The sequence below is a fragment of the Buteo buteo genome, chromosome 10 (genome assembly GCF_964188355.1).
Source record: "Buteo buteo chromosome 10, bButBut1.hap1.1, whole genome shotgun sequence".
Lineage (NCBI taxonomy): Eukaryota > Metazoa > Chordata > Aves > Accipitriformes > Accipitridae > Buteo > Buteo buteo.
In genome coordinates, this window is record NC_134180.1 from 31,260,804 (window position 1) to 31,275,452 (window position 14,649).

The 14,649-nt window shown below is 35.9% G+C and overlaps 1 protein-coding gene across 1 annotated transcript in view; it reads right to left on the bottom strand.

The window, feature by feature from the left end:
• The window catches only part of AK5 (adenylate kinase 5), a 98,941-nt gene that overhangs the window by 24,150 nt on the left and 60,142 nt on the right, over positions 1–14,649 (bottom strand). The window contains exons 9-10 of the mRNA XM_075039214.1: positions 2,745–2,787; positions 1,612–1,656 (exon numbers count right to left, since the gene is read on the bottom strand). Coding sequence (XP_074895315.1) covers positions 1,612–1,656; positions 2,745–2,787 — 88 coding nt within the window. The remainder of the gene's footprint in view (positions 1–1,611; positions 1,657–2,744; positions 2,788–14,649) is intronic.

The window sequence follows — 14,649 nt, forward strand, 5'->3', positions numbered from 1 at the left end:
CATGGTTTTGCAGCCAAATGAGCAACCATGAAGATTTCATGTTGGTCACAAAAAAAAAAAAAAAAAAAAAAAAGAAAAAATATCCAGAAAAAATATACTCTTGCTCTTCGCATCAGACTTCAAGAAACTTTTTCAGGGGTGGGAGGATAGAGGTGGGGATGGCGGTATTTGGGAAAAAGTATAAATCATTCTCCATAATTTGTTGAAAAGTAACCCATGTTTGGACTTAGTCAAACTTTTCATTGTAATATTTTCAACAAAGAAAACTTTGACTTTTGATAAAGCAGAATTTTCCTCTGTTCTAGAAAGCATTTACTAGAAAACCCGAGATGGATTTAAGAGCAGGGAAAAGTTGTGTTTTCCGTTTTTTCAGTTTTAAGCTGGAAGACGGCTAGTGGATGGCCTATAAAAATTATAAATGAAAGCTAAAAACCACTCTTTGAAAAAGAAAAAGCAATCCAGAGGTAAATGAAAAATATGCCTTACTATGGACAATTTCAGAGGCAAAATTCTTTGAGCATCTTCACTTTTTTTTTTTTAAATCTGTGCTTATACAAACCCAAACATAATTTTCCAGTAAGATATTTGAGGCAGAGAGAATGAAACTTTGTCACTGTAGTGAACAGCAGAAAGATGGCCAGTGCTGAATAGGAAGGGAGGAACACCTCCCTCAACCTGCTGGTATTGGAATGTTTTTTGATGCCTCCTGAATTCTGAATGAAACTTCCATTATATATGACTAATTTCAGAAGTCACTTTCTTTTTCCTTAGGAAAAAGAATGCACAAAGTGACTGAGTTTCATGTAAAATTACCCATGTTTGGATATCTATCCTTAGGTCCTTAGAAATGTGTTGTTCCTGCTCTGTATTGTAAAGCAGTTCTGAAAAACTCTGCTTGATATAAAAGCAATTATTCTTTCCAAGTAATTAGTACCAAGCTTTAAGCTGAAACTTGTAAATCTTCCGATTATAATTTGTTTTAAAAGGCTGTTCAAAGTTTATGCTAATTACATTGGTCACATTTATATAATAATGGGCATTAACATGGTGCTTTTCCTATGTGGACTTCCAGAAAGCAAATATAAAGTAAACCTTGAACCTGCAAAGCCTCAGTGCATGCTAAGCATCATGCATGGTGACTAGCCCACTGACTTTTTAACAGCATGTTGAACCCATGCAGAATTGAAACCTGTATTTACAAAAGTTGTTTCACAAATGAAGAGGTGAAGAGACCTGATTTTTTTCACCTAAACCTTGAAGTTCTGAGTTATAAATTCAATCTAGTAACACTTTAACTAATGCTGGTGAGGCAGCTTTGCTTTGGGAGATCACACAATACTGTAACTGCACAAGAACTAAGGTTATTTTGAGTATGTTCACACTTAAACATACCTTCTGCTCTAAGCTTTACACAACTGTTGTTAGTATGGTCAGATGCAGGTTAATAAGACGATATTAAATCCTAACTCCCTTTCAAAAGACTAAACCACCATTGTAGTGTAAATACTCTTAACCAAACTGTTCTGCTAAACTTTAAAATAAATCATATAATCAAAAATTACTAACATGGGGATTTTCAAATGTAGCAGTTAAATTAGGAATCCTACTTACCGACAACAAAAATTATGTCTGATTTCTTCAGATCTTCTGAAAAGTCTGAAATGAAAATAAAAATTCTTTAGTTGGCAAGAGCTACTAATTTTAATCTTAACTACTTTCCACACTGAATTGTGTAACACTCATGCAAGGTGATCTGATTTCACTAGATTTACATTCTGCTATAATGCTCTGCATTCCAAAAGGAGCTATTATCTACAAGCCTATTTATCTCCCAGTTTTGTAGTTCTCGCTGCAGATATGATAAAAATATTCTACCTGAAAATTAGACCTTGCACATACACATAAGCTCTTTAAAAGAGGCGGGGGAAGCAGATGCATCTTGATGTAATAATGTGCCTCCTGAGCCATTGCATTTTTCTCTGAATGTGGTATTACATTATAATTGCTATAGAATTTTGTCCACAACCCATTCAGATTTTATGTTTGGTATGCTACATCTGAGATGTAGTCTTAAATACCCCTGAGCTTCAAATTCAGCCAAATAATAATCTTAACTGAAATCCAGGTATTACTGTCCTTTTAGCACCAAACTACTGTATGTACTACAGCTTTGCCTTTTACCAAAATTGTATTTTTGAAAAAGCAGTTCCTTCTAGTCTGAGTCCTAGTCATTAGCCTGATTATACCAGCACAGAAGGCGATCTTGCCCCATCTGAGCCTGCTGGAATTTTATTATGTCTTTGACTCAATCACTTACAAGTCACATTAATTTACCACATACAATTTTGTTTTTTATTATGTGGCATGTACATCTCATTACATAATATCATTAGCCATAAAAGGCTTTGGCTAATCCCTTCATTCCTCTTGGATTCTTAGCAGCTCATACTTTCCAGCAAGCTTTTCATAACTGCCAATTTCTGAAAACATTTATGAGAGCTGATGCTGATTAACAGTAATATTTTCTTATAATTTGGGATCCACTGGCCTAAAGAGTGTAGAAATATCTTTTACAAGCTTTAATTTGCATTCAAAAAGAATTCATATAATAAAATCCTTTGAGACATAACTTTCACAATATAAATAATCTGAATTAACTTTATCTTCTAAGTAACTATTTAAATACAAGGGGAAATCAAAAGTTTCAAAATTAAATCGCAAATGACACTGAAAAAGAAACTCACCTCCTGTGGTGTCATAACCAGAAAAACTTGACTGATCCTCCTCCTGTTAATTAAGCAATTGACAAATTGAAATGGATATTCTGCGTACTTTGCATTTCTTCTTATCTGTGTATCTTTATCTTCTCCGTATTCTAACATCTCAGTTTTAATCTAAGTTGAGATTGTTGAGTTAACAATGTCACAGAAATGCTGTTAGTACTGTTTCAGTTGGTAGAACACAAGCATGGAGAACCCAAGATAACTTGAGATGATTAACTGACCCGAGCATGGAGAACCCAAGATAACTTGAGATGATTAACTGACCCATACTGTTTTTGTGAGGAACAGCTTTTTTAGTGTCCAACTGCACAGTTCCAGCACAGTATATAAGCAACTAGTGTGCATGCTGAATTACTTCTGAAGTAAATATGGTATGATAAGCTGTTAGTAGTGGAAAGGCAATATTGGAGTAAGTTTTAGAAGTGAGCTACAATATAAAGGTGAAATTAGTCTTTGGTCTAAAACAACTTGATTGTGTTTACCTTCGGAATGCAACACAAGCTCCAAGTTGTTACAAAGGTTGCTGAACTACAAAGAGGGATTATACCAGAGAAATGGAGAATGTGGCATGTTTTTTTTCCTGATACTTGGCCACTTAGAATTACTTTGTCACGTACTGCGTAGTATGACCAACAAGGTATTACAAATACTGGCCAGCAAGAGTGTCAGAGTGGGAATTCTTTGTTGTTCTTATAAATTAGAATTATATATATGCTGGACATAGTCAAGGTTCTGTAGTGTCAATATACTCACACCATCAGTTCTTTAATCTAGTCTATAATATATCAATAATAGCACTGACAATAACATGCTTGTATTACATCATCAGTGTGTAATATCAGCATGGAATACGTTATGCTAGTCCTTTCAAAATAGGATAGGGTTACCAAGCTGTAGTTTCTTACAGTTCTGCTTCAGTGTGCTGTCAAAAATAGCCACTGTTAGAAATTTGTATAGCTGCATGAACAGATGAAGTGAAATGAACAGCATGGTGAATAGAATGGGTAAACTGCTGGCTGCTGTAATTTGCAAGGCTCTTGCAGGTTTCTCCTTGTGTTCCCATTATCAGTGAAACAGAAGTACTCTTCATTAGGCTGAAGTACCATTACACTCGATACATAGAACACTTTCATTTTTTGAGTCACAGTAATTCTCAGCCTATTACACTGCAGCAAGAGAAATGCCATCTTAAAAAAAAAAAAAAAAGTGGGAAGGGGGGCAAAATTAAAAAAGCAACTGGATCCACTGCAAGTTTGCAGGAGAGTATCTCAGAGGGAAAAAAAAATAATTTTCAAATAAGAGATTAATCTCTTTCCTACCATTCAAGCAACAGTATTAACCCTACATGCTCTTTCTTTGTAATAATACAATAACATATTTGACCCTGCAAAGGATGTATTACAAAAGATCTGGGTTTAGATTCAGCTTCTTACCATGCCTTTGAAGGTTTATGGATCAAAATCGTTTTAGACACAAAGTTTAGAGTAGTTTCTTTAAAAATCAAGATTACAGTCTCTAGTTTACAGTCAAATGAAAGAGGCATTACTTCTTTCCGCTACTGCTTTATTCCCGCCTATAATTGCAGAACGAAACTGCCTCCATAACCCTGGGGGGCTGCTAAGAGCAGCAGGTGATAATAAAGGTCAGTTACAGCTCTAACTTTTTAGAGCTGAAATATGTGAAAACTAGAGGCAGAACTGAAGCTAAATAAGCTATCAACTGCTTTTATTTGACCAACCATATCTGCTTTAATAGAACAACAGGTTAACTAACCAACAAGCCATGTTCACATAAGGAACAAGTGCTATGAAAAGCCATTAAATTGAATTCTAATTACAACTCAAAAGCAGGTAAACAGGAAGTGTGACAGTGACATTGATCAGAACCCAGAATATCAAAATAATGAATTCTGTTTATATCTGTAACTGCTCATTTTTCAGGTGCAGAAATATTGTTTTCAAAAGAATTGGTTTTTTTCCTCTACACTTTTTTTTTTCAAAGGTCATTGTTTCATAATTCTGTAAGACAACTCAGTATACAGCTTGATGTGAGTGGGACCACCAGCCCTGCTGAACTTCCATGACAAAATAAGGTTCCCCACATTTCAGAGAATAAGTTATTCCATAAAAACATTTTTTCAGACAGAATTGAACAGCACCCAGCTGGGGTGGAAAGAGGTTCTGAAAGCCTGGTCTCTAGGGGAGCTGTAAGAAAAGTCAGGAGGAACAAATTAGAACAGTTGGGCTACAATTAATTTTGCTTTCATGACAAGGTGTTCCTACACAGTTTCACTCTTCTATACTTAAATGTGACTTAGAACCATTTCTTTTCACCCCTTTCCTCCCAGTCTCCTCAAAAGTGGAACCAGTTTTTCTGCTGATCTGGATGAGGAGCTAGATGTGCTGTTTGGTTTGCAGTCCCTTGTTAGAGAGTGGCAGAGACTGGCATCCTGGTTAATGCCAGTCCCCTCATATTTACATTTGACAACACCTGTTTCTGATTGTGTCTTTCTAGCAAGCAGGTCTCTAAACTGCAAATAGGTTAACCTATATGGGCCTGAAAGCACTGTTCTGCCTGGTTACCAAAATGCTCTGGAAAATAACTGTTGGATTTACTGAGTGATCGCATTAAGGAAAAGTCCCACCAATTACTAGATTGCTAATAGTATTTTATACCACATTGTCATCAGGAATACAGTGATCTCGGAGCAGAACAGTTTCTGTATTCTCGGTATAGCTGTTTCCATTTAGTTGAAAGCAAGGTGAGGAAGAGTATAATCTTACATGGAATAAGCTCTGAAGAAAGGTGGGTAGTCTATAATTTCAGATGCCTTTAGAGACGGGTTATATCTACAAATATTGTCTGGAAACATATCAATTAGTGGGGCATAGATGACCATGTAAGTACTTAAATAATATCAACAGTACATTAAAATGATTGCTAAATAGAGAAGTTTGCTACCTGTAAGGAATCTCTTATCTGACACTTGCCTTTGGAGCTGGAAAATGCACACTTCTGACTGTATTCTGACTTCTTGTCATTTAACTCATTATTAGTAAATATCTGACTAGTAGTAGGTACTTCATAGGTTAATGAGTTTAAGTTATTGCCTGTCATTGCTAGGTTGTGAAGTAATTTCCATAATAAAAAAAACCCTGACAGTAAGTCACAGCAAATTATATGGAAATCATACAGAATTCTCCAGATCTTTGAGTTTTGTTACTAATGAATTAGGACTCTTAAGTCATATCACTTTAAAGAAAGCAATAAATTAAATATAATTTTTTTCATCTATAGATGGGACATTTTCTTCATTAGGATTTAGTGACAACTGTTGTGAATGTTTGTTACCTGATGAAATGAGTTTTTCTGTTACCCATTAATAACCTCTGCTCCAGTCCTTTTTTTTTTTTTTCTTTTTCATAGCATGGAAAAGAAAAAAGTTCTCTCATCACCTTTTTGTTGCTTGAATGCTTCTTGAAAATAGTGGTGAAAAGTGCCTGATACATTTTATTCCAATTTCTAACAGTCAGAACAAGTTCCTCCTATAAATTTACTGAAGAGGATAAATAATCATGGATTAAGGAGAAAAGAGGCAGTGGAGCGAGACTGAATTTAAAATACAATGTGATTGTTGCCTAAAATTATGCTCAATTTTCAAGATTGAATTTGAGAATGTAAACATTCAAAGGAACATGTCAGGTACAAATCATTTAAACAAATAAAAACTACATGTTTCTCCATGTTTCTCTGCCTAAAAATATTTGTTGAGAATTGAGCTTAATGTGTAAGCAGGGAAAAAAAAAAAGCTGCATAAACAAAGAACTTTAATACAGAATGACATAATGTATTCAGTAGAAAGTACAGGCAAGAACTGACTATGTAGTTTTATCATGGTGATCCCATCAGCATCCCTTTGATGGGAATGTAGGTATATAACCATCAATTTCTCAGCACACTGTAGTTTTATGTTTCTCCCTTTGCTGCTGTTAGGTATTCAAAACTCTTGTACTCCTGTAGCATTTTATTTCTTCAAAGAACACTACAGTCCTCCATAAATCGTTCCTGTATTTCCTTTGGGAATAGAGGCAAGGACGTTATTTCCATTTCAGCAGAGATACAGGTGACTTGTCAATGTAAACACAGTTACATATGGAAGCAGAACTAGGTTTAGGACTTAGATTTCCACTTTCGCCTGTAGTATATTTACTTTGAATTCTTAGTCCTTAATAAAGTAATATTAAATGAGATCTCAAATGTTTGCAGATGATGCTTCTACATCTAGTACCCTTAAAATCAACTTTAGCTCTCAGATAAATTCTCTCACTGATTAAGAATAGTTTAGGGAATCAGAAAGCAGTATGAGATGTCTGTTGAGCACTGTCTGGATATACAATTTGTTTGCTTCAGCACAGTCCAGTCTGTCACAATCTGTGTGGTTTTACAGTTTGACATGTGTTTGGAAGTGGATTTAATAGGCATATACCTAATCACAGTGGATGGTCTTTCAGATTAGATGTATGCAGACTCTATTTCTAAAAATGTAGTGATCACTGCGTGGTGCCCTTACATACACTGCAAAATGTAAAGACCTTGAGCAAGCTTTAGCTAGGCAAAGTTAAGCACTGGAAGAAATTGGGGCTAGTCAGAGCTCAACTGTGGAATTTGTCTTCTAAATTCCTGTTTCCTTCCTGTAAGAGTGAATGTTTGGTTTTTATGAGATATGCTGGGTTAGCTGCAGGTTTCATGTATGGGCAACAGTCCCTGGGAATGGATTTTATGAGCCATCCACTTGCTTGCCATTAAATTTGATTTATGATTCAAATCACTTTGAGGCTGAGCTGCTTTCTGCAAGCTGAGTGTTAAAATATGCCTCTGGAAAGCAGGAGTGACTGTGCTCTGATGTCCTCTGGTCCAGAACTAATGAATATGTGTAAATAAGATACAGTATGAATGCATTCAGACTGCAAGGCTTTTTTTTCCCTGAAAGACATACCTTATACAGCTCATACTGCTAAGCAGAGTGGAGTTATTTGTATCAAAAGGGACTAATAGTAATTAAGATGAGAGAAGAGTGCTAATGTTACTTGAGGTGATTTTTGTTTGTTTGGAGTGCATACAACAAGAAAGTGCAAAAAAAAATAATCAGTGTTTGCAATAGCATCTATAAAATGCTGAAAGACTATTAGGTCACTATGATTCTCTTTTCCTTTTGGGTTTCTACCAAAGAAAAGAATCTCTATGCCATTACTCTCTTAAAATAAACCTTATCATCAGTTCTGAAAATAAAACAAATTTATACCTATACAGAGGTAGAGATTAACTTGTTTTTAACACTTGTAAACCAAGATTGAGTTATCTGGCTTTTAAAGATATGCAAGACTTTTTCAGATTTTTCATTCTCGTTCTTTGATAGCATAAAGAAGGATACCTATCAGTAGTTTAGAGGGAAAAAAATCACATCTGTTTGCTCTAGTGTGTGGGGGTTGGGTTTTTGTTACCTTCTGTAGGTTATTTTAATGACAAAAAATACATGTGATTATTCAGCATGAAAATGAAAGCAAAATTTATTTAGTTTCATATTGATTTCCAGACACTGGAAAACAGGAAAAAATTTCCAAGAAATTAACTTCTAAGGGCAAACTTACCAACCAAGGTATGCAATAAGAACACTCCTTCCAGCAGGGTAGTAGCATTTTGCATGACCAGGGCAGCATAACAGTGTTCTGGTAAACAAAACACTTCATTTGCAATTTTTATATTAGGTTTAAAAGGCTGAACTAGAGGGGACAGCATTATATCTAACTTGAAGAAAAACTAGGGCTTGATTTTTAAATATCTTTGTGTTTTGAAGACGCTTGAGACACTCAACACCCATATTATCTGTGCATAGTTATTATCTATCGCTCATTTTAAAATACTTCTGTCACATATGGTATTCAGTTACTTTACAGTATATTTATAGAAAGTTCCCAGTGCCTACAAAATTCTTCACAGAAGTTATCATTATTTTTCCTTTAGCATTCTTCTTTATGTAAATTGCCATCACTTCTTAAATGATTCTTCTCTATGTGGAGTATTTATGCTGCTTGGTATAAATTCTCCCAGGGGCTTTTTGTTACACCAAGCAACTGCAGCAGAGAAGTGCAGCAGGGGACCTTCCAGTGCATTTGAACTGCAAACTTGGTGCTGCTTAGCTCCTTTTCTTAGACTGCTAACAACAATTCTAATGAATGGATCCCTCAAATCATACACCATTGGCACTACATGAGAGTGTCTCTGCCCTGAACTGTTACATTGCCTCCTGAGAGCTGGAATTCAGTGTTTGGGTTTTTTCTGGTTTTTTTTGTTTGTAGTGGTTTTTTGTTTTGTTTTGTTTTTTTTAACTGTAGATGAAAAAGGGTTTTCTGCAGGCCAGTCTCAATTCAATTTCCAAGAAGAAAAAAAGATCTTGGCACAGAGAAGGACAATAGGGTGTTGTAAAATTAAGACCAGTGTGTGGCCTCAGATCCTATGATTTGCTGCTATTAAGATAAAAGTTGACAGCTGTGCTCAAATTTTACCTCTCAAAGACCTTCTCTGCTTAACATTTGACCAAGCCTATTTTAGGTTTACTAAAACACCTATTTATGTTTTATTAGGTAGTTTTATAACTTTCAATAAGGAACCTCTACAGTATTCATAAAGAACTTCTCTGTTAAGAAGGAATTTAACTATAGGAAGAAAAAGTCCACTGGTCTGAGATACTACTGTGAAGGAATTCTAAAACTAGGCCACTTCTCACTCCTTATGACTGGTATTTAAGCCCAAATTGACTAAAGTTGACTGCACAATCATGGGATACATAAGGAGTAAAAAGACACCAAATAGGAAACATATGGCTTCCTGAAAATACATAGAGGGGTTTTTTTTAAGTGTTTCTAATATACCCGGAGAAGCCACTCTTCTGCTTCAATACAAGTAAGTTATTTAAAGAGCAGTTTTGTATCCCATGTAGTAAAACAGCAATCCTTGAAATCACTGCAGTTTAATATGTAAATGTAAAAATGTATACTATGTACTTTGACAGTGATTAAGAAATATTAATATGTTTTATAAAAAGCAGTTTCTTTTTCAGCTTTAAAATACAGGAATTGTTGCTACAAATATTTTTAAGGGCGGGCTTTGGTAGCTGTCTTTAGGGATGCTGGGCTATGTGAACAGAACCCATCCACAGCCCTGATTAAGGTGTCTAAATCTAGAAAGTGGGAAGGAGGGGATTTAAAATACACCTTTGCATTTCTTTATCAGCTTTAGGTACAATATGAAATGTTCTGATGTGGATCCTATTTGCATCAACTGTGTGGGATGCCTGATATTCCCCAAGAACTATGCAGGTTCTGTGGGCTGTAAAGGTAGACATGTAAAATGCAGAACTCAAACTTAGATGTAAAGTTATATTTTGTGCATGAAAGGATAAGGCCCCAGTTTGCCAGCGGGGGGGCACGCTGTGTGAGGAAAGGAGGTACACTCTCCTAGTGCTATTGCCTAGAAAAATGAGGGTGAGATACTGTAAATTGTAATGCTTTTTTCTACAGACACCTTCCACAAGCCACAGAGGAGAGCTTCCTAAGTTACTGCAAAAGTATTCAGTGGAGCATAACTGCAGCACATCTTGAAAAATGATGCTGTCACTGTTGTTTAAATCTCCAGTAACTCACATGAGCTCACCATCCTTGTAACAGAGTCCTCATGCCCTGTACTGCCCACCAGAGCTGCAGGCAGTAACTTTTGGTTCAAAATCGGAAAAGAAATGGAGATGGAAAGACTTCAACTATCCTTAGCAGTTCAGCCGCCCCTAATATAGTATCACCAGAAAGTAACTCCAAATAATGTCTGTGAAAGGAGGAGCAAACTGTTTCTGGCATTCCAAAGAAAAAGTGCAGATTGAGTCTACAGCAATTTTTTCTTGCCCATTTTGCCATGGTTTGTATGGAGGAAAAAAGAGCAGTAGGCTTTCTTTCACATGCCTTTACTACAGTGTACAATGGTGATTTTGAAGAGAAAAATAATTCTTCACGCTTACAAAATGATATACAAGCACCAAAATACACTTGGTTTGAGCTTATTAAGGGAGCACTTTGTAACAGGCAAACTGTAGTACTTTGTTTCTAGAACTGGGTTTTTTTTTAAAGCATTTAATAGGATAGTTCCCATGGCAACTTGAATTGAACAGATTGTTCATTGACTTCAGTACATTTCTATTAAACATCTTTTCTCTGTAGCTAGGCCTGCCTCTCCAGCTCCTTCATGTCTTTGGATGCTTATTCATTATCTCTTTTTGCAGATATCCTTAAACTAGATTGGAGTCCACCTTTCTGTGCTCTTTAACAAAAATAAATGTTGAGGGAACAGAGTTTCACAATCATTCTCTGAGTTTCCTGGAGTCCATTTTCTTTTCTGTCACGTACTTCTGTTTTAATCAGTTTTCCTGTAGAACCAGAATCCGTAATTCAAACCGATACTGCTGCCTATCAGCAAAAAAGAAATGGAAACCACAGCAGTGTTCAGCATTAAAAGACCAAATGGCTTCTGGATACTTTTGGTCGTTTTACTAAGACCTGTAACGATTAATGCTGCACAGCATATATGAATAAAACTGCTGTTATACCAGAAGTTTCTTATGTTCTCAAGTAAAGAGAAAGCATGTGATTAACATAGTACATTCTAGATCTGACCCCTTAAATAATTTAATCAATGTTTATCTGATTTTGAAAGGTAGCTTTAGAAGTCCCAATGAAAATTTCTCCTGTTAATGGAGATGTGCAGTTTGCTCTTTGTCATATTGTAATGTCAATCTGTGCAGTACTGTGTCTGAAGGGTTAAATAAATTACTTGGATTAAATCTTTGATGTAGAGAAAATGGAGTAAAACCACAGTGACAACTGATATGAAACATAGTAAATGGAGGAAAATGGTCTTTGGTTTAATCCACAGAGGTTTAGTTAAATGAGGCTTTCAATTTGCTGTTGCCCATCAGTTTTAGGAATATTTGTGTTCTGCTTCGCATTGAAAAGCCTTTCAGGGCCTTTTCATTATTTCTCTTGAATATATAAGTTTCAAGCTATGATAATCAGTCAGGCCAGAAATGTTGTTATAGTCTTAGTGACAATGGAGTCTGTTTTTCATCTGTTCACTTAAAGCTTTCCTCCTGCTCCCCTAAAGCCTAGATTCGTATGGGCTCTGGGTGGGAAATGACAGTGAGCTGTAAGAAGAGTTGTCACTACATGGCAACAACTTTTAATCAAGAGCTTGTTTCCTCTCGTTAGAATGAAAGTAAGTCTCTTTGAGGGTTTATTCCTCCACTTCATTTTGGTTTTGCTTGTTGCTTTTCAAGTGAGCTGTCACATTTTCTAATTATAAAACATTCTGCACTTGCAGCAAAGATTGGGTTATACAATTTTCTTAATTCAATAGATTGCTTGTCACTGCTGAACACAAAACCTTTTTTTATCTTTCAGTCTGTTTTACATCTACTTTTCCTAGGTTTTTGACACGCTTGGGGAGGAAAAAAAAAAGCAATCTCCCCTTTGCATGTGCCATTGCATTTACCTAATTGCATAAGTAAACGCAGTCTGACACTGGAAGGACATGGAAATGCCTCAGTTAGGAACTGGTAACTTCCTTTGAGGCATAAAAATGTGTTTCAATGTTTTGTAGATGTGAAATATATTTCTGCCCCCAGCCCCAAATATTAGAGGAGGCTAAGTGTATTTTTAAGGTTTTACTTGAATTTTACCTGATTTTCATGTTTCCCAAATTTTAAAGTTATCAATTCTATAAGCACTTGTTCAGGAGTGTATTCACTCTACAGTTGTCTGACTGTATGTTTTAACTTTTTCTCTCACTAGTCTAAATATTCCTCAGACTAGCTATGGTTGTCTTGAAAGCCTTGTTTTCACAAGAAAATAATTGGATGCTCTTTTCTTCCGGAACTCTGATGAGATTCACTGATGCCAATGTTTCAATATTCCCTTTTGGCCTGAATGCACTTGAAATAAGCCGAATGGTAGGATTCTAATTAAAAATCCAATTCTTGAAGATAAAACTTGTCTGATCTCTGGAAACAAGTGGCATTATATTGACAGCCTCTCTGGCAAAGTTGAGAAATTGAAAGGCAAGCATAAATGAACATAGTGAGCAGTGAAAACCTGTATCACGCTTGAAAACATTCCAGCAGTAAAAGACAATCCTTATTAAACCAGACACTAGTCATGACAGCAATTTCTGCAAATTGAGAATATTCTATAAAGCACAGGTCTTCACTCATTAGAAGCTATGCTGTTGCACCCAAAAATGAGTGGCCCAAAACATACTCCTGATGCCTTAATATAGGTGAAAATAGCTGAAACTTATCAGTTTAATTTGCTTTTATGTTTTTCAATCAAGTCATGAGTAGCATAATCATTACTCCAGAAAAGGCTATATAGGGATTGCTACCACATGAAACTTCAGCTGGTTCTTCCACAAGGCATTCTCAATGAGAGGTACTGTCTGCTTTTATTTTTTGGTTTATTTGAAGATTATATTTTGGGCAGTCATTCCAAAAACCTAGATTATTCCTTCTGTAATATAGGATCTGACAGCTACAGATCTGAGAAAGAACAGAAAAATAGTTATTAGCGATTTGGAGAAAAAAATTGTTTGGGAGTTGTTTGTGGTTGTTTGTTTGTTTGTTTTTTAAAGTGAGTATTCCCTCCTCCTTTCAATGCTGTAAGGACTTAGTGATTAAAAGTTCTAGTTCTTGAGGCATTCATGCATAGCTGTTAGAAAACTATCAACTTGCTTTTAATTTAGTTACATGAATTTAACTGAACATTCATTTATAAAATGTACAATACAAAGCTCAAGCTTTTTCTGAGTTATTTTTAATTCTATTTGCCCTGCATACTCCTCAGAAAAGCCAGCTCTCAGCCTGTGTTAGTGTTGCTTTGCACTGTTCCAACAACAGGTACCAAGTGTTTCTCAAAGAACTTTGCTGTATTTTGGAGCACTCCTAGATGAGCTGATGACTGCATTGGTAGTTGGAAACACACCACTCATTCTCCTTGTTCCTGCCTGCCAGTATGAGAGAGGTTATTCTGGGAGAAGTAGCGTACATCTGAAGAAATTGGATACTTTGTTGGCTTAGTTTACACTGGAGATTTTCCTGGCTCATTCCAAGAATGAGAAAATGCAAAGGTATCTATACGTCCATTTCAGCTGTGCCAAGTGATACTCATTCCCAGCTGTGGCTTTGTCTTCAGTACGTGTTCTGTACTGCTCTAACCCCCAACTCCTCTTGTTCAGTGACTACCAAGACGTTCTGTTAAAATTCAGCCATTTTTAGCAGCTCAGCTGTGTAAGGTTGCTTAGAAACACCACTTCTTATCCCCCACATTCACATGACAGATTTCCTATGCAGTAACATCACTGCATGACACATTTGTATCCAGACGTGCATTCCTTTTCCACTTGAGACTCTCGGAGTTAAGGTTGTTGGTGCTTCATGCAATTTGTAAACAGCATGTGATAAATCACTGGAGTATTAAATCACTGCTGTAGTCAAAAGGAGCTCAAGTTTTGAATTCAAGCAGTTTCTCACTCCTGAATTTAGTTATCGATCTTTTCTACCTAGAGTTATTTCTTATTTTGTTTTTCAGACTGGGTAGCTAGATGATATTATGAGTTTATGGTAATCTCCACTCACTTCTTTGCTTCTGTATATAATAGTTGCTTGCACTATTTCAAAATTTAGATGGTAAGGGATTTTAGTTGCAGTTGCTTTTTCCTTTATATTTTCTTCATATTTGAACAAGGCATCTCATATGAACTGGGTATAAAAATA